Source organism: Ostrinia furnacalis, unplaced genomic scaffold (assembly GCF_004193835.3).
Source record: "Ostrinia furnacalis isolate ACB-3 unplaced genomic scaffold, ASM419383v2 OfSCF2377, whole genome shotgun sequence".
Classification (NCBI taxonomy): domain Eukaryota; kingdom Metazoa; phylum Arthropoda; class Insecta; order Lepidoptera; family Crambidae; genus Ostrinia; species Ostrinia furnacalis.
In genome coordinates, this window is record NW_021132616.1 from 143,636 (window position 1) to 163,056 (window position 19,421).

At 36.0% G+C, this 19,421-nt stretch overlaps 3 protein-coding genes and 1 long non-coding RNA gene across 7 annotated transcripts; 2 read left to right on the forward strand and 2 right to left on the reverse strand.

Moving 5' to 3' along the window:
* Positions 1-2,702: 2,702 nt before the first annotated feature.
* LOC114355224 (zinc finger protein 37) lies at positions 2,703-8,277 on the reverse strand. 4 transcript variants are annotated; one of them, XM_028307940.1, is made up of 3 exons: positions 7,840-8,257; positions 5,687-7,609; positions 2,703-3,968 (listed from the first exon to the last, which is right to left on the reverse strand). In XM_028307940.1, the coding sequence occupies exons 2-3, from the start codon at positions 7,605-7,607 to the stop codon at positions 3,739-3,741; spliced, it is 2,151 nt and encodes a 716-aa protein (XP_028163741.1). In that variant the 5' UTR covers positions 7,608-7,609; positions 7,840-8,257; the 3' UTR covers positions 2,703-3,738. The 4 variants fall into 4 exon arrangements, with proteins under 4 accessions (XP_028163741.1, XP_028163740.1, XP_028163739.1 ...); XM_028307939.1 differs by having other exon boundaries at positions 7,808-8,256; XM_028307941.1 differs by adding an exon at positions 4,895-4,952 and having other exon boundaries at positions 3,807-3,968; positions 5,687-8,277.
* Positions 8,278-8,547: 270 nt separating this feature from the next.
* Positions 8,548-9,453, forward strand: LOC114355225 (uncharacterized). Its single transcript, XR_003656091.1, has 2 exons — positions 8,548-8,755; positions 8,918-9,453. It is a non-coding gene; the product is annotated as an uncharacterized LOC114355225 (long non-coding RNA).
* A 4,229-nt stretch (positions 9,454-13,682) lies between these two features.
* Positions 13,683-17,178, forward strand: LOC114355233 (uncharacterized). The gene is made up of 3 exons (XM_028307951.1): positions 13,683-13,956; positions 15,736-15,917; positions 16,339-17,178. The coding sequence occupies exons 1-3, from the start codon at positions 13,869-13,871 to the stop codon at positions 17,176-17,178; spliced, it is 1,110 nt and encodes a 369-aa protein (XP_028163752.1). The 5' UTR covers positions 13,683-13,868.
* Positions 17,179-17,287: 109 nt separating this feature from the next.
* LOC114355231 (mitochondrial thiamine pyrophosphate carrier) lies at positions 17,288-18,934 on the reverse strand. Its single transcript, XM_028307949.1, has one exon. The coding sequence runs from the start codon at positions 18,655-18,657 to the stop codon at positions 17,683-17,685; it is 975 nt and encodes a 324-aa protein (XP_028163750.1). The 5' UTR covers positions 18,658-18,934; the 3' UTR covers positions 17,288-17,682.
* Between the last annotated feature and the right edge of the window lie 487 nt (positions 18,935-19,421).

Below are 19,421 nucleotides of genomic sequence, written 5' to 3' on the forward strand. Positions count from 1 at the left end.
TACCGTAATCGGAGCTCTGAAATGGCCAGCACCAGCGCAGATTATTTCTAAAACATCTTTGGCAACTTGCTTGCGAAATGCGAATATTTCAGTGACTTTCTTATGCTTCTTGCCAAAGAATATAATACTCTCCTTCTTGCCAAAGGGTAGCTTAGTATGATGACGTACTCATTGAGAGATATCGTAGGTACTTGTTGGTGCTACTGTTGACTACTGATGCCAGTGCATGCAGAGCATGTAGGCTACAGTGCAGAGTTTATCTTAATAACTTTTGTGTAAGGTCCTCTTGTTACTCGCCGCTAGCTAGTGCTATGCACTAGTGAGTGCTTAGGACAGTGGCGCCAACAGGTGAGCGCTGAAGCGTTAGGACTCCTAAAGTCGCATCTGCTGCACTAACGAGGATGGCGCTACTGTAGAGTGCCAATAAATGCTCTTTATAATAGACTGCCAATTTTGCTTTTATTTCTAGACATTTGAAATCAAAAATAGGTCACTAACACAGCTCGTTATGGTTTTATCCATATAAAATGAATCGCAAAATGTGTTGGTATTGTTGGTAAGCGTATAGGTACTCAACAACGCTGGCGGCTGGACCAATTTTACCAATGCTTTTTTTTTAATGTTCGTTGAAGTCCAAGGATTTTACGGCGAGAAAAGTTCGAATAATTTCCGGGAAAACCGTAAAAACAGCCCTTTTTCACGCGGGCGAAGCCGCGGGCGGAAATCTGGTTTGATATAAAAATTACGTCTCTATTGGCGCTATCTCTGCCTCAAAGTTTATTTAAAAAAACATAAAAGAAACAAAAGATAGTTTAAATCTTTATATTTAGTTTTTGCACATTCTTTGGTACAATACAGTGGTAGAGGAGACAATTTCTTTAAATATTTCAATTTTGTAGACTCTAATAAATATTTTTGTTTTACACAACGCATTTCAGGCGGGAAATTTCTTTGGTAATTTAAAATTAATATACTTATTTGAAATGTCTCAAGGCTGCCAAAATATGTTCATCTTTACTTATTATTATAACTATTACACGGCACACACACTTCCATAGGAATACTTCTACAATGAACCCTACAGTTTAGCTTTAAGTATATTAATCTAAAACATGCATTGGCAAAGTAATTATCATTATTTATTTAATGCCACAAGTACCATAGAAATGGCTATTACAATAAAAATGGCACTGGTTTAATAATAATTTAACAAACACAATAAATTAAAATGTATTAAGTAATCACACTTAACATAATAATAATTATATGAAATAAAATTTAGGTATCAAATTAAAATAATACAATAATTAACAAATTTAAAATTATACATCCTCATGGTACATAACAATTTAATGGCACAGTCATTCTAGCACAGCAGGAATGCCAACATTAAAAATAGATAAAATTAATACAAATGCAATTTGAATGAATCTTTGGGGACAATCACTTGGTTTTCAATGGCAAGTCATAAGATAATATTATAAGAAAAATATTACATACATATTATTCCTAAGTAGAAAATTCACAAAACTATAGCTTTTATGGAATACTTAGGTACTTTCTACTACAACATACATACACACATGACACATCAATATTAGGTAGTAAATTACAAAACCGCATTGAAATGATAAAATTATATTCGTACTTTTACATTTGTATATTAAGAGCGTTTACGCGAAGCGCGGCGTTTCAAGGGGCATCATTGGAAATGATTCGCGCGCGGCGTTTTTTAATAGTTTTCAAATGTTTATAGCAAAACATTATCAATGAATTATATATCGTTTCAAAGTAAATATTTTAAAGAAGATGTTATTTTATTATATTAAGCTATTTTTATGTTGAATTAAAGAAGATTAATGGTGTAAAAATCACTTTGATTTTTGGGTATTTCACGTTCTTTGAATTTGTGATTTCTTATTGTAAAATGCTTAAATCTAAGAATTTTCTCAACTAACTATTTGCCTAAGGACCTATGCTATAAGATATAAATGTTTGTTATATCGTTTTCACAGTATTTTTATAAAAATTTCAGCTTGTAAACTGACGCTAAAGTGGAAATTTGAAAACCTGTGTGGACTTATCTTGATATAATTCTTAAATACTATACTAATCGAAATATTTTCTCAACTAACTATTTAGACGACGAAATTGTCTAATTATTTATGCCTATAACATATTTGTAATGTAACTGGTTAATGATTGTAACGAGTTGAAAAAGTACTGTTTTTGCGCCAAACGGCGTAAACGCTCTTAACAGCACACAAAGAGTTACTTAGTTTAACAACTAGACAAAACACAAAATCTTAGATTGTGTTAATGAGGGCTATCGTTTTTATACTTAACAGTTGGCACCCCTGGCGATTGACAGGACCTTACTCTACAGTGGCGCCATCTTGATGAGTGCAAATGCGATAGTCCTCCTACCACTTTAGCGCTCACAAGTTGGCGCCACTGTCTTCGCTACTAGCAAGTGACAGGACCTTACTCTACAGTGGCGCTAACTGGTGAGCGCTAAAACGATAGCCCTCATTAGGCGATTTACACGTAAACGTCAATCAATTTTTTTCGCCAATGGCGGACACAATATTTGTTGAATTCAGGTCTTAGATATATCTAAGTTATAACTTTTCTAACTCCTATGCCCTTAAGAGATCCCTCCTTGTCATAATAGTTAAATTATATTATCTTGACGATTTAGTAGAGAAATTGCAAATATCGCGGCAGCGCCTCTAGCGGCGAATTTACACGTTCCGCTTTTGCAGAGCCGATACAAGACTTATTTATACACATGGACTTACACAGTCTACACAAGTACATACAACTACTGATTTGCAGTTATTACTAGTGATGTAGTCGTTCAGGAAAGTTAGTGAATAATAAATAAAATAATGTTATTATGGTAGACAATACTCTAAAAATCATGCATAATAAGTTACTAAATATAAATACTACAAAATCTACTAATTTGTAATATGTATGTGCTAAATCTATTAAATTGTAAACTCCATTTACTTACTTGTAAGTGTTATACTAAAATATCTACTTTATGGATGATTTAATAGTAGACCTCAGTAAAGATAGGACGTTTTACAATAAAAATAAATTATTATGTATGTATGTATTCAATATAAAAATAGATGTAATAAAATATGTGGATACAATACTATTGCTGACATTTTAGTACTTCAATTAATTGTTCTGTCTCGTAATTTTTATGTAAAAAAATATTTATACAGGTACGCGATACCGTAGCATCATTGCTTTCAAATAACATCCTTATTCTTACAATCCAAAGGTGATATTAGTGTTTAAAGTTATATGAACTCACAATAAAGTCAACCTCACTCTGTCATGCAATGATTGAGAGTACAAACAAACGAATACCAGTAATTTTAAATTAAATGTTCAATATATTAACCAGCTGTCATAGTTTTCAAATCAAATAAGGGCCAAAGCATGATGTTTCTTTCTAGTATCGGCGATTTCTAGCAACTGCGTTAGTATAAACATTTCGCAACTAAACTCGTCGCTGATAAAAGAAAGTAGCTTTGCGACAATACAGGATTGCAGGCGAATAATACCTTCGAATACACTACTTCAGCCCTAAAAGCTGTATAATACCTAATGTCGTAACATTACTGGTGACCAAAGAAGTATCAGTACACTGTAATTAAAATCAAAGTTACTAAAATGTCATATGATCAGCTTTTAAAACTTTACCTATTAATAAATTCTTCATGCTTGTTTTTTCTTCTCGTCGGTCAGTAGTTCTAATAGCTCTTCTGTGGTTCGGTTCTCATTTTTCAACTTCTCTAGCTCTTCATCGGGTACTGTCCCTTCGATAAACATCTCAATATTGATCTTCAGCCTTTTGAATTCCGTGAGAGATTCGTCCATGCATGGCTCTATGCCCATAGCCTCAAGAGATTCTATCAGCAGGTCATCTATGAGGCGTTTGTTGAAACCTGTGCGAGAAAACGGTGTTAGTTTTTTTGCTGTGATTTTTGTTGTGTGGTTGGCCCTACTGCGATATTTTGTGACTATCGAACGAATAGCTCTATGCGTGTGGGAACCGAGAGAAGAACTATAGATAGAGTATAATCTAACGAGATAAATATCGTCGCGTTTGAAGTTTATTCCTTAAATATTTATTCCTTACTTAGCTTAAATTAAAGATATTTTAAAGCAACATAAACTCGAACAGCAAGGACTTTGACTCACAGATAAAAATTGCTGTGAAAAAGTAGTAGGTAACTTAGATGCTGAGCGCAGGACGAGGATCTATCATCTATTATGATGTTAATGATACAGACAGATAATGGGTAAATACGGCCATTCGTTTTAAAATTAAATTATGAATCCATTGCGCATTCCACGTTATAACCGCCCTGACTTCCAATATCTTACAAAATACCTAGGTATTGTCAAGCTGAAGCTATTTACAAGTTTTATGTAGCAGATTTTATCGCTGAATACGAAATCTAGAATAAAATAAGGAAAATACCACACCAATCGTAACAGGTTGACCTTGAGATCGCTCTTATTTTACGAGTAATAAGACCGACTTTTGCAGTGCAACTGTTACGCTTGTTGTGCGGTCAATTTACATAAATGGAATAGATTAATTACTTCAATTTATTCTGTGTATTTACAAAAGGTTTATGCTTAATGAGTTAAGCACATTTTATAGAACGTCTGAAGTTTTTTCTTAATATAAAAACTGGAGCCTAAAATAGTGAAATACAGAAAAGAACATTTTGCAAGCCGCCACCAACTCCGAAGCAGAATTTGAACCGTATCTTAAGAATTAGAGACCACCCATCCCCGAGTTTAGAGGTCCACCGACACCTTCCAACACCAGAAATTAAGAACAAAATGGCTGTGAACTCACTCGACGAAACTTTACCCTCAGCTCGCTCGGTCTGCTGGCGCCTCTGTAATATACCTCGCTAAAATAAAAACCACGATGATAAAAGCTTTGCTAGAGAACGCCGAAAGTTCACACGGCACAAAAGCACACAGACACTCAAAAGTAGCCCTGTTAAAAGCCTAAAGATAAATACATTTTAAGTTAAGACTCTTTTATTAAATATAAAATAATAACTCAAGAATTTTAAGCAAGAAGAAACACCATTTTAATGTTCTCCTGCTAGAGCTCTTTGAAAATATAATCAATTCAAAACTGTAACCAATTTGAATAGTAAACTGCCCTTGTAAAAATCAGATGGAGTTGTTCAATGTCAAAAAATAGTATTATGCAAATAATAAACATAATAATACATTGACAATAACATGGTGATGAGTTGCGCCGCGATGTCTTACTTACACATTGTATAATAATGAGCGACCGCACTCGCATCGAAATGACGGTGCACAATTAGTTATTGTTTAACCTTGTTACAGTGACCAATGAATAATAATATGATAGTGGCTTTTGTATGGGAGCACGTTGATGTCTAATGTATGTGAACACAACAACTCATGTTAAAATTTAATTGAAAACTCCACAATATTATTATCAAACATCATTCTATATGAAAACATGAGCATGTAGGCCTTTCCAAAATGGAATCCTGTTACTGGCACACACAGGAAGCATGTTTTTCACACTTAAAAAAAAAACAGTGCACTCAGTGTATGAAAGTGTAAAAACTTTTTAGAAATAAAAAAAAGTTTTACGCACCTAAATATTTCAGTTTGTCTTTGGTGGCTATGATGGTAAGCAGAAGAGCCAGCAGATATCTCATTCGAGATAGAGTCATGACAGACTCAACTTCAATTTCCTCATCTTCCTGATCGTCCTGGGTTCTTTTACGCTTAGATTTTTTCTCACCAACTGCACAGGTTTTTATGTGCCGCTCCAAATCGTTTTTCAGTTTGAAAAACTGTGTGCATTTTTCACATTTGTATGCATTTTCCTTGCCATGTATGTTTTTCATGTGGGCTTTCATGTGTGGTAACTGAGAAAACATTAATGGGCACATGGCACAAGGGAATGGCTTTTCACCAGTGTGACGCCTGATGTGAAGCATCAGAGCATTGGAATGAGAGAAATTCCTGTTACAAATCCTGCATGGATATGGCCTGGCACCGGTATGTGATCGCATGTGGACATTCAGTTGAGTGGACTGTGTGAAGCGCTGACCACACACATCACATTCATGAGGCCTCTTCTTGTCATGGGTTCTCATATGCTCAGTAAGATGACCCTTCAGCTTTTTCTTACATATAGGACATTGAAATCTATGGCCACTATGGCACACATGCACATGCCTCTGCATGGAATTAAGTCGTAAGAACTCCTTGCCACAGTACTGACAAATATAGTCTTTTATTTTTGAATGGCCTTTAAGATGAGCTTCAAAGTGGTTGCGTATGCCATAGTTCATGTCACACATTGGACATTGATACCGTCCATTTTGTAAATGTGTCTTCTCATGTTCAGTCAATAGATAATTTTCAGCAAACTTTTTCTCACAGACGATGCACTTGAAAAAGTTTGCTTTTCTTACATGATTTTTTAGGTGGCTGTTCAAAGTTTCTTGGAACATGAATACCTCTTCACAGATATCGCATCTGTACTCATCCAGTGAGTCACAGTCCTGGGTACCATGTAGTCTCATAACGTGAACTTGCATATTTATATCATATCGGAATTTCTTCTTACAAAAACTACATTTGAACGGTTTCAAATTCAGATGACCATACATATGTCTCTCAATTAGCTTTTTCTTTGCAAAAGTTTTACTGCAGTGGTCACACTCATATAGAGATCCTGGAATATCTTCTGATGGATCTCGTATAGAACTTGGCTGAGTTTGAAGTTCAGGAATATTTTTTTTCTCCTTTTTAGAGTTTGATTTTACTGCTTTATATATTTTTTTGGGTTTTTTAAATGTTGGAACATCTTCAATAGAACTTGCTTGATTTTTAGGATTAGCCTTTTGCTCCTTTCTGGGCTTAGATTTTGCTACTTTATTATTCTTATTGGTTTCTAAAGATGATGAAACTTTTTCTGCCGGAACTTGTTCTATGGAATCTGGCTGAGTTTGGGATTTACCATTTATTTTTTGTTCCTTTCTAGGCTTAGATTTTACCAGGTTATCAAGGTTTATATTTTTCAAAGAAACGGAAACATTTATTAATGGAACCTGCTCCGTAGAACTCGTCTGAGATTGGAATTTAGGATTTAACTTTTGCTCCTTTCTAGGTTTAAGTTTTACTTGTTTATCATTTTTATTACTTTCAAATTTTTGATTGGCATTTGATATGTTTTTACTTTGATTGTGGTCACTTATTCCGATATCATTATTGTTGTGGACATGTTTTTTCTTGGGCAATTTGCTTGTTGTTGATAGGGTTGATATTGTACTCTTTTCTGTGTCGCTGCCACTAATAAGAAGTTCACTTTTTAAGATGTCATTAACGAGCTTTAATTTTTCCTTGTATTTCTTTTTAATCCTTCCTCTGTCTGATACTAAATTAATATCTTTCCTTAGGGCCTTCGCCTTAAAATTGAAGTAGTTAGGTATTCTAAGCCTTGGTTTAACTTCCACACTTTTTTTTCTAGCGTCAGATGTCATCAGTTTCAAGTTATTTTTCATGACTGTAATTGTATCAATTGCATTACTTGTTGTTGTTGCAGTTTGGGTTGCACTGTGTCCTTTTTTAGGACTTTTTGGTGAATGTCTACTCTTTATATTAGCCATATTCTTGACTATTAGTAAGCTGGAGTTTCTAAGTTATAAGCACCGCCACCTTGATGTTAGTAAGTTCTTATGGCTCGTAGAGCCTACGTACTTACATGCGATGCATCGTTAGCATTTGTATAATCACCTCGCACTATCAGCGCCGTGTAGATAACGAGTTGTTCAAACAACGACGGCGGTCTGGCTAGATGTAATAGCTAATATGTGAAGGACGCAGCCTTTGTGTGCGAGCGGTGTGGGAACATCTTCGCTGCCTTGTCCGATATACAGACCGCTTCGACACTCATAAACAATGTAAACAACACTTCACTTGACCACTCATTATAATCAGCACGCGATCTCCTTTGTGTACTAATGAAAACAATTGAAAAATACGAAATTAAGCGCTACGCAAGAAGCCTCACACACGAACTCGAAACATTTTATGAGTGAATGAATGACCGAGTGAACGAACGAACGAGTCAACAGGAAGGAAACGCAGGAATCGTAGAATAATGATGATTACAATGACAAGAAAAACTTCAGCTTATTTTATCATCAAACTACGAATTGAGTTAGCTTTTTTAACTTTGCAATGTACTTGTTATTTTTCTAACGCACTTGCGAATTCTTTTACTGGGACTCGAATGGATAAAATACCCGATCAATAAATTAAGCTTGCGTGCGCCATCTATTGTCAATAAGGTTTATAAAACAACGCGCATTTTAGTGCGCAACTTTATTTCCTTGAATTAGTTTATATTAAAGTTTACTAATATTTATAATATTACGTTATTGTTAATGATGATCTATTTAATTATTTTAAAACAAAATTTTATACCTACTCATTTTAACCCTTAATTAGTCGCATGGGGTCAAAGCATTTTCGGATTCAAAAATGAAGCACTTGGCGCGGCCCGATTTCCTCCGCGCCCCCAGTAGCTTCATAAAACACGTCTTAGTTAGTATTTTGATAGCGACTAATTCACGGGAGTGGAAGGATGCGTCGCTGCGCTCTTGAGTGGTGACCCCATGCGAGTAATTACGTAACTTTTTTGGAAGAGGTAAGTTTTTTGTTTTATGTATTTATTTTGTGTATTATGAATAATATTTGTGTTATTGTATATTCAGTTAATAAATGTTTGTTATAAATGTGTTTTTACAGCTTTAAACAATAAAAATATTGATAAATTCAGTTTTACTACTACTTTGTCTTTTTTTTTCAGAGTTAGTAGAGATAGGAAAAAATAGCAAATTGTGCAATGGTTGGAAGATGTTTCTGATGAAGAAGAAGTTGGAGGGTCGAGTTCTGAGCCAGAGTTAGATGAAATAACAAAAAGTGATCATGATAGCGCTAATGAGATCGAGCAATCCTCCGCACAATCAAGTGAATCGAAAATGCAAGAAATGTACAAGATTTGTGTGCAATGATCACTCTGAAATATACTGTCAACAGTGTAACAAGAATGATTCCGAGAGTTCCTAAAAAATACTAATATTACCTATGATCTCAGTATACCTAAGTACAAATTGTTAATTATTGACAATTATTTTAATTTAGCTTGTTTTTGTATAATTAGTGAGAAATTCATGTTATTACCTATAGACATTAAATAATAAATAAAGCATTTTTATAATAATATAGTTCATTTACTTATAAAATTTCAGTATGTATTAAAAACTACTCATACAATTTGGGGTCATCTGTGACCCCATGCGAGCAGTTATGTAAGATTCTTTATGCGCGTAATTAAGGGTTAAAGATTACGTAGATACTTTTAACTTTCACCTCTAAAAGGACAGCGTTAATGGGTCGGTTTAATTTTAACAAAAATCTGATTAATAATCCTTATCATTGAATTACTAATTCATTAATTTAACTATTCATTAATAATTCAATTGAATTTTTAAAAATATTAAAGTATCGGAAAAGCTATCACCACCGACTCGAGAGCATGGCGTTGAAGTCTTTTCGCAGGTTGCACGCGCCGTATTAAAAAGACATCAACGAATAATACTTACATACTACGAGATTTCTTAGGTTTTAAAAGTTGTCTACGAGTTTTAATACGAATTTGTAATTATGAATTTTCACAAAAAAAAGAACAAGGAAAATTGTTTCGTAGGTACTTGTTCCTGCTAAATAATGTTAAGTTTTATTAGATGATAGGTAAGTAGGTATCTAATGATTGTTTAATTCCTTAATTATTTTAATTTTATATTTTTCACATAAAAGTTTCAAAATAAATACTTACGAATTAATGATGGTATATAGGTAAGAATCTATCGCTATCGGTAAATATCCCATATACATACTTAGATGGAATGGATTTTCGGTGATCTGGCTATGCAGAAATGACTTTCATCCGTATACATGAATTATTCAACATCCCAGTTGAATGAAGCCTTCTGTGGGTCTAGAAAAGTGGCACTTTTTGATTGAATCGATAATATAATCGAACCCGTTGAAACCCTATACAAAAAAAGGTCTATTCCACTTTGATCACCTGGCTTTGATGACCCAGGTGATCAAAGTCCACTTCCAGCGACAAATTAGTGTCCTTTGATCACCCACGGATATGTGCCCTGGGTGATCAAAGTGGACTCCAGTTAAATTATTATTTTAGTGTCCTTTGATCACCTACATACAAATCACACCTCATCTGAATAGACACGGTAAGTACTAACATTTTCTTAATATAGACAATTTTTTTAACAGTTTTTACAGTTTACATTTTTTTTTATATTTTAAAGCGTTACTTACCTAAACAATGTTTGTCCGTACATTAAGTATAAGAGGAGGTGTGATTTGTATGTAGGTGATCAAAGGACACTAAAATAATAATTTAACTGGAGTCCACTTTGATCACCCAGGGCATCATATCCGTGGGTGATCAAAGGACACTAAATTGTCGCTGGAAGTGGACTTTGATCACCTGGGTCATCAAAGCCAGGTGATCAAAGTGGAATAGACCCAAAAAAAGGCTTTTGGACCATCTTTCGACATAAAAACTGACACATTTTGCATTTTGTCTAGGGGGCTGATCTCCAGTTATTTTCCTACAACTGCTCCCGTTTGTCGCTCCAACAAGCTGGACGCTGCACGGGTGCACATAATTTGGATGGTTCCATCACTTCCCTATCATTATGGCTTACAATAATATCGTGTTTACATACACGGATGCGGATTTTTCAAATCTAACGACAATAGCGTGGACCTAAATAATAGAATCGGGCTATGTTGGGCAAGGAAATGTGAATTCTAGCGACATGGATGTGATTTGCTCTACGTTTTACTTCTGTTACCAATCACGCCTGTGGGTAAGTAACTAACTGCATGCAGGTTAAATGCCTGTGTATCTGCCTAAATTCCAAAGAATTTAATCAGCCTTTAGTGTATCTAAAGAGAGACGTAGTTCCATTCCTTAAGACCTCCCTCATGTCACGCATGCACCACATAATTAACATTGGTAAGCACTAAAAAGTAGGTTTTTTTTTTGTGACAGGAGGCAAACGAGCAGACGGATCACCTGATGGTAAAGGTAGCCTTTCGAACTAAGCGTCACAGACGCAGCGTCTTTAGCTTTGGTCTTAAAGGTAGCCTTTCGAAGCGAGTTAGAGGCATAAGACCAAAGCTAAAGACGCTGCGTCTGTGACGCTTAGTCCGAAAGGCTACCTTAGGTGATTACCGTCGCACATAGACACCCGTAGTCCCAAGGGCGTTACAGGTGCGTTGCCGGCTGCGTGAAGATACGCTCTCTTCATGAAAACTTGCAGGTCGTATTGGTCCGGAAATACCGCAGACGACAGTCCATTCCACAGTTTGGTTGTACCTACCTACATCACGTATTAGAAGAAGACTGGCTGTTTTCCTGTCATTATCGTAAAAATAAAAAATAAAAAAGATTTGCCTCCTGTAGAATTAACACAATATTACCATTCTGTGACCACAGCGTTTTCTATGGCCGCACTTGCTCACCGCATCAGCCTGGATTTGCTTTCCCCATTGTTCGACCACAATGGCGGCTTGCTCCACGGCCGGCGGACATCGCTTGCACAAGATTACACAAACGAACGCTTATTCCTGCCTGGATGTACGTGGTTTATGGTTAGGGGAAGTCCCACAGATAGTAAAAAAGATTTAAGGTAAACGCAGGAGCGGTTTTACTTGGCTATGATGATCATGCTTAAAATCTTATTAGACTTGTGACGGTTCACGGTTTTTTGAGATACATACATAATTATAGTCTACCTAAGTATGTGTGAGTCCAAAAACTTTTTAAGGGCTGGATTCGCGCCTGGCTTAACAATATTAAACTTCAATACTTTTGCTCTACATTTTGTACAAATTACTGAGATTAGTTTACAATAATCAAAAAGTGTCTTTCTTCTGGAGTACCTAGGTATGTGGGTAATGAAACACATAAACTGCTCTCTTTAACACTCAAGTTAAATGTTTAAGTTATACCTAATTGAATGTAGTTACACATAGGTACCTAATTACCAAACAAACCTTGTACACTTATTTGAATAACAAAGCGAGATATTTGACGTTAATTTAAGAAACCAGGGCCATGTTTTATTAGATTACGTTTGGCAAGACGTTGCTATTTGAGCTATTTCACAGGTATTTCTTAATGAAAATGTAATTTGAAACAATGGTGACCCTGTTTGGGGACCAGCATTGGGACAAATGGGCGGCAGACAATAGGCGGAACGAAACCACCTGTTGGCAAAACACATGGTGTTAAGAAACTTTAAACCAACTGTTGCATCATAATATTTGACAAAGAATGGCAAAATGCAGTCATCATCGACCATGGTAAGTACATGCATATTGTGACTAGGCTGCAATTGACGTCACACCTACTTACACCATAGTTTGATAAGCGCAAATGTATTTACGCTTCTACCTAAGCCCTTTTAAAATTGTAGCGATAAAAATATTTCCTAGTTCCTTTTCCTAACTTTTTGTCAAACAGATCGAAATTAAAAATAACAAGATCAGTCCACTACAAAAACTTCTAATGAACCATAATTATGCCTTAATTATGTTGTTTTTAAATGATTTAGAAGTGTTACCTGAGTGTGTAGATTTAAATGATTGATTTTGGTATGAGGATGAGGGAGGAGAGACAGAAATAGCCAAAAGGGCTACAGCGCGCTTAGAAAACCAATTTTCACGCTTTCCTCTTTTCCATATTGCAAGAAAACTGTCTGCGTGAATCAAACTGCTATGACATTTTTTATCTAAAACGACATCATGTCGGCTACAATGTAAGTAGACTGTGACGGGATTATTAAAAGAAATTAGGTTGAAGCGCATTAAATTGTCGAGTTAGCGGTAAGTTTAGTGACCCCATGACATTTTTTCGGTGGATGCCACACGCTCTTATCTCGACTACCTAATTAATTAAAACCTCATTTTTGTCTTGCGAGGCATGATAACAAACGACTCAAAGGAATTTCTATGCTAGGCTTTTGTTTTATTGGCTACTGGTTGTCCAGTAGTGTCGAAATAAACAAATTATAATATGGTCGTCTAGAGCACAAATACAGAATGTAGCTCTATATTCCTAACGCTATTAACAAAAATTGATCATATTCAGTTAAACTATATGAATAGACTGTGACTTTCTGCTACACCTAGGTGTAATCGAGCAGCGGTGGCAAAAAAAGGAATGCATCAGGGAGGAGAACGCAAGAAAGTATGTATGTTTAATTCCACATGAACAACCGATAGAAGTAGTCTAAGTAACTAAATCTAGCACATCGGCTACTTGAACATTTTGTAATAGAACCTATCTACTAAATGAAGTCTTCATTGTTCCCTAATGCAGGCCAACTGTAAGTGACATCTTCGTTTTCGCTCTGATAACCAATCTGCCCGCAGCATCAGCAACGCCCGCCAATCTCCGCACCTGCCACCAACCGTGAACGTCTACCTACACTATGACAATGCGCACAATCTTAGATCGATTCGAGCGGGGACCATTTTCCAGAGACTGCACTTCTTAGTTCTTACAGCCTTCTGCACATTATTCCACGACTCGGGCTCGCGGTGATAGCAAGGCGTACCGTTCGCGCGCCAATTTTTGACACTTTATTTTTTTAAGCAAACGCACAGAGGAGTTAACTTTATACTGCTAACTTAGATGTTTATTTGTTGTGATAGAAATGGTGAAATTCTGGTGGATGTTCATATTGTTTGCAAAAACGGCTTCGGCTAGTGATAACGAGTTGCCTGATGCAGACGCAGGAAAAGGTGGGTGATGTGCAAACCTAAATTTTCTGAATAGGAAACTATAAACAAGATACTTTGGAGTAACTCTGGGAAAATAGGGAATTAATAGAGATTTTATAATTGTATGTATTAAACTATGCTTTGAGCTTCTAAGGGAGGTTTTTCTAATGCAAAAATAATTTCTATGGCAAAACGCAGTGAAAAACTTTTATCTCATTTTATCTAACCAAGTGGTCCGAGTAATACAAACAAAAAAATTCTCGTTATTTAGCTATGAGCTTACTATAAGACATTTTAAAGGCTTTTTACAAAATTTTAGTATGCTAGTTAACCGACAATACCAAAACACGCCAAATAGATGTGTACCTACGTAATTCACTTTTTTATTACGTAGAAACTTCGATGAGAAACTTTCGTAACTTATTCAAACATAATAATGCATACAAACAACATAATAAAAGAAAGGAAAAGTGTACCAGAGAAAATTACACGGTTTACTTTAAAAGACTTAAGCGTTTTTTCACACGCTTTCCCTTCGGAATGTATAGCCAAAAATGCATCAGTATTTAGCTATCTAGCTACGAGATTACTAAGTAGGTATTTTTAAATGGATCATAAAGATAGATCTATAGATAGATAGTTCTATAAACGATTAATTAATCTAAACCGTAATTTAAACGAAAGCTTTGTACATGTCATGCACAAAAGCATTCGTGCGATGACTATTTTCGGGTATTTCCATCAGTCTTTGAGACAGAGCGATGCAAAGTACGGAGGGAATCCGGGAAAGGTCCCGGAGGATCTGAGAATAACGAGATATTTCTCATATCTCGTTATGAAATGGAATCTCGTGCATATTATTACAGTCTGTAATAATTCCATATCCAATAATGGACTTGCGTTTGAGATATTATGGATATTATGATGATCAAGGTAGATGTATTGCGTTTTTCTTCTTCCAACCAGTGGTAATTTCTATGGAACCGTTCATTTTTTCTTTGACTTTTTTGGAGTTGCGATATTGCACGTTGGATATAGGAAGTCTTATTTTGAAATGATTTAAGACAATAGATATCTACCTCACAAAATAAGTATAGCAATTAAAGCAATACAAAATTGAATATTAGACGGGGCTATTAACCCACGACTATTCCACGGTACTGCACACGGACAAAAGAAGTGAAAACAAATGCAACATCGACATATAATAGTGAACATTATGAATAACAATTTTCCTGACAAATCTCTTTACTAGATCTTTACAACGTTATTGTTTTTATTCAATTTAACGGGCAAGAACAATGCTATCTGATTGTTTAGCTCTCTGGAGTCTTCCAGAGTCAGAAAATTGAAATTAACAAAACAAAATAATGCTTTTCTATCTCAAACACCAAAGGGTTTCATAAAGAACCGATAGTTGGTACCGGTGCGCTCAATAGCGTATTGGAACGCGGTTAAATAATTGAAATAGGGAGGTCTAAATTTAATCCCTAGTCGAGAAAACGAATAAGTGATCGCGTTTTATAGGTGTAGAAGTGGCACTGTCATAATATCGCTCTGCCGTTTTTAATAGGTAGGTAACCTTGTGACTTCTTCAAACCTACTTTTGTAAAATCAGCTGCCAACGTTCTTACTCCAGAGCTATTCTACAGACACTGGGGAAAACTACGATTTTAGTGTGGCAAAGTAGTGTCTGTCATCGTGAAAAAATATTAAAACCCTCTTAACTACAATTTTAGTATGGCAAAGTAGCGTCATCGTGAAAAAATATTAAAATCCTCTTAATTTTCTCTATTACAGAGTCACGCTTCCTTCCCCTATTCGAAGTGAAGAGGTTTGACAACAGACCTGCTGCAGGCGGTCTACCACCACTGACCACGGTGCCCATAGCCGGGGAACGATGCTCGGCCCGGTTAGAATCAGCCCTCGACCAGCTGAAGAGGCGGAAGAGGAATCAACCCAAGAGCTTGGACACTCCTTTGGTAAGGACCTATTAATTTGACCAATAAAGAACTCTTTTATTTTAGTAAGACGGGTTTTTTTGCCCGTCTTTAGTAAGAGGCAGACGGCCTCAGTAGTACGAGTGCTAATACCAAAATAACTTTTTGATTTTATCACCCATTGTATCACCAGAAGGCATAGGAAAGAGGTTCCACAAAGTTGCAAGCTGTAGAATGTCGTAGCTAGAACAATGATGATGAAAAAGCTAGGATGCCCTTAGAGTTACAGAGGTTCTTAACTGAATGCAATGATACAAATCCAAAGACTGAAAAAAGGGTACCTACTTTTTTAATGTGACGACCGACAATCTATCTTTCATATGTAATTAGATAATTATATGAGATGCTGTCATCGTCTTTTAGATTTACCGGAACAAATAGTCTAGAAATTATGTCTTTTCAGAGCCAGAGCATCGACCTCAACGGATACAGCTTGTACCATCAGATGAGAAGTGCGCCGGTAGACATGTATGTCACGCGTATGCGCGTGCGACTTCCGCAGAACAGCAATTGGGTCCGCGTAGAGAAATGTTACTTCGACCCGAGAAACGTATCCCTCGATACAATGCTTCTGTTCCACGATATCACTATCAGTGGAAACGTGGATTTGTACGACGCCAACGAGTTAGACAGAGGACAGCCAAACGGAAGGCTCAGAAGAAACTACGACCCCAGACCTTACGATGGACCTTACAATGAAGACCCTTATGTGCGTCCACGAGGAAACGGTTGCAACATGATCTTAAGACTGAGGAAAGCGGGCATCGGATTTCACACGAGACCCCTCAATCAGCAACCAGGGAAATTCAATGTCAAAACTGATTCCGAATTCGTTGAGCCAGGCTTCATTAGCGTTTACGCGTACGGTTGCGAGAAGTACATAAACAGGAATTCTGTTAGGAATAAAGATAACCTGCCTCTGAGACGCAGAAGGCGATCGGACGAGTTTTCATTCCATTCCCACTTGGATCCGCCCCGCGCAGACGGGTTAGACAGCAGATCGGCTGACAACAACTGGGATATTATCTACGAGCCGCGCAGTAACAGAGTAAACTATGAGAGAAGCAAACTGTTCAGACCTGAAGATGATTTGGACGAAGTAGAAGATATTTCACGCGAAATGGAAGACATCTTCACAAAAGGCATAAGAACTCTATTAACAACATACATGAAGAAAGAACTGCAGCCGGCTATAAAGGACACTTTGATGAGAAATATGGGTTATGTGATATCATATGGTTAGCTATAGTCAAATTTTTGTAATCGATTTATTATAAGATTGTATTTGTATAGTTTTACTGATCTTATTGGATTAGTATATTGTAAAATAAATAAAAGTAAAATTGGTTCATTTCTATTTGTATTCTTTTCATATAGGCTCATAATGTATAAATATAGCAAAGTTTATCACAATATTGGGATATTCTACAATATGACTAGAAACAAACATTTAAATAAATAATTAAACAAACATAAATAAAAAATACCAAATTAATCTTACATTCTAGTCTTATTTGAGAAGCCTGCCTGTGGAACCACTCTTGGCAATGTGGATAATTTAAATGAAAAAATAAATAGAACATACAAAAAAGCACTAAGAGATTTCAAAATGAGGTCTAATCAATATAATTTAATTAGCCAAAAATGTATTCTACTACATATTAATTAATCTTCTTCTACACATCACATTGATGAAAAGATATAAATTCTAATCATTATAACAATAGCATTTAAACAATTATCTAAATCATCTTTGTATTCTCATTAGAAAATGTTTCACCTCATCATAAACAGCAAAATGCAGGGCTGATACTAAAACAGCTTTATATGTACTTGGTAAATACCCTTTGTATAAAGCCAGAAACCCTTCTTCAAGTATGGTTAACTTTATACAATCCAAGAAGCCTCTACAATACATTTGCCTGCCAAAACCCTTCCTGTGTTCCTGGAAACCTTGAATTTGCATCCGTTTCTTTACTAAATCAAAGGGATAAATTAAAGTCTTAGCAACAAAACCTGCTATAGATCCAGATATCAAATTAGCTATGAGAGAAGATTCCACTGCAGAACTAACATTCACTTGTCTTTGGAAAAATTCAATCTGATTCAAAATATTGTCTGTTAAGAGTTTGTACACAGCAAACTGGATCCCTGCATGGGGGGCTATCTGTCCCAAGGTAGGCACAAGTCCTTTGTATAATGCACCAACACCTTCAGTCTTCACCATTGTGGAGAAGGCATCTACAAATCCCTTGTAAGCTCTTTTAGTCTTCTGTTCTGCTATCAGTCGGGTCCGAACAGTATCAAAGGGAAATGATGCAACTGTTGCAATTGTAGCAGCTACACCACCATTTGTAAAGTTAATCCAGTGTCTATTGTTCATAAAAAACTGGGGATCAGATCTTTGACATACTTGGCTGAGTTTTTCGAATATCGCGAACTGGACGACGCCAAACGATATTGATAGAAACTGGGCGGGAACGTGACCACTCCATAGCGCGTACAGACCTTCCTCTTTGACGATAGATGACACAGCTTGAACGACCGAGTTGTACTTGGAATTTGATCCGTGCTTTATAGGTTCCAGCTGCAGTTGAAATCTTATCTTAAGAACATCTAGAGGTTGTGCTATGGCCCTCGTGATTGCGCCTGACGCGCCGCCCGCCACGGCCGATTGTATAACCGATACTTTAACTGCTTCGTTGTTTATGGCGTAAACCATTTTCAGTTACTTGACTGACTTCAAGATTCAGATAAATTTATTCAGAAAATCAATAAACTTACATAAAAATCTCCAAAGGAATCATCGAAAATGAACGCACTCCAACTGATTGTGTTGGTTAGTATTTCTTCAGTTTTGAGGAATGTAAATGAATTATATCATCACGTTTACATCAGGCTTGATATTTAGCAAATTTTACTGCCCATGTTTAGACAGAAAATCCACGAATAAGTTATTTATTTTCAATTCTTTCACTTTTCGGTGAACTGTGATGCATTCAAGAACATCTGATTTTGACATTTTTGACAATGACATTTGACAACCTGTTCGAGGAGTTTTCCGTTTGGCGCATACTGTAATTGATTTTAATTATTTTTTTTTTAAACTCTGTTCAGTTCAAATCGCACGCACTTTAAACGAACATTAAATTAATTTTTACTGACATCGTTTGCTATCCGGTTATCCGTTTTTTTTATAGTTTTTTACCTATATTTATTGATTCCATTGCCTTCACAGATATGGATTAGAGACATGAAGCTACAGATAAAAAACCTGAATGTCTCCAACTTCCTCATTGGCCCTAGAGCAATTCCAAGTATACCATCAATAAAAGCCTAATTAGAGTCATCAAACCTCTCAGTCATTCAATTAGAGCCATTAGAACTTCATAACTATGAGTTGTTTTCTATGTGTAAGCTGAGGACACGTGTCTCCAGCTGACACATCTGTATCTTCGTAAATATTTATGCTACGATAATGTATTA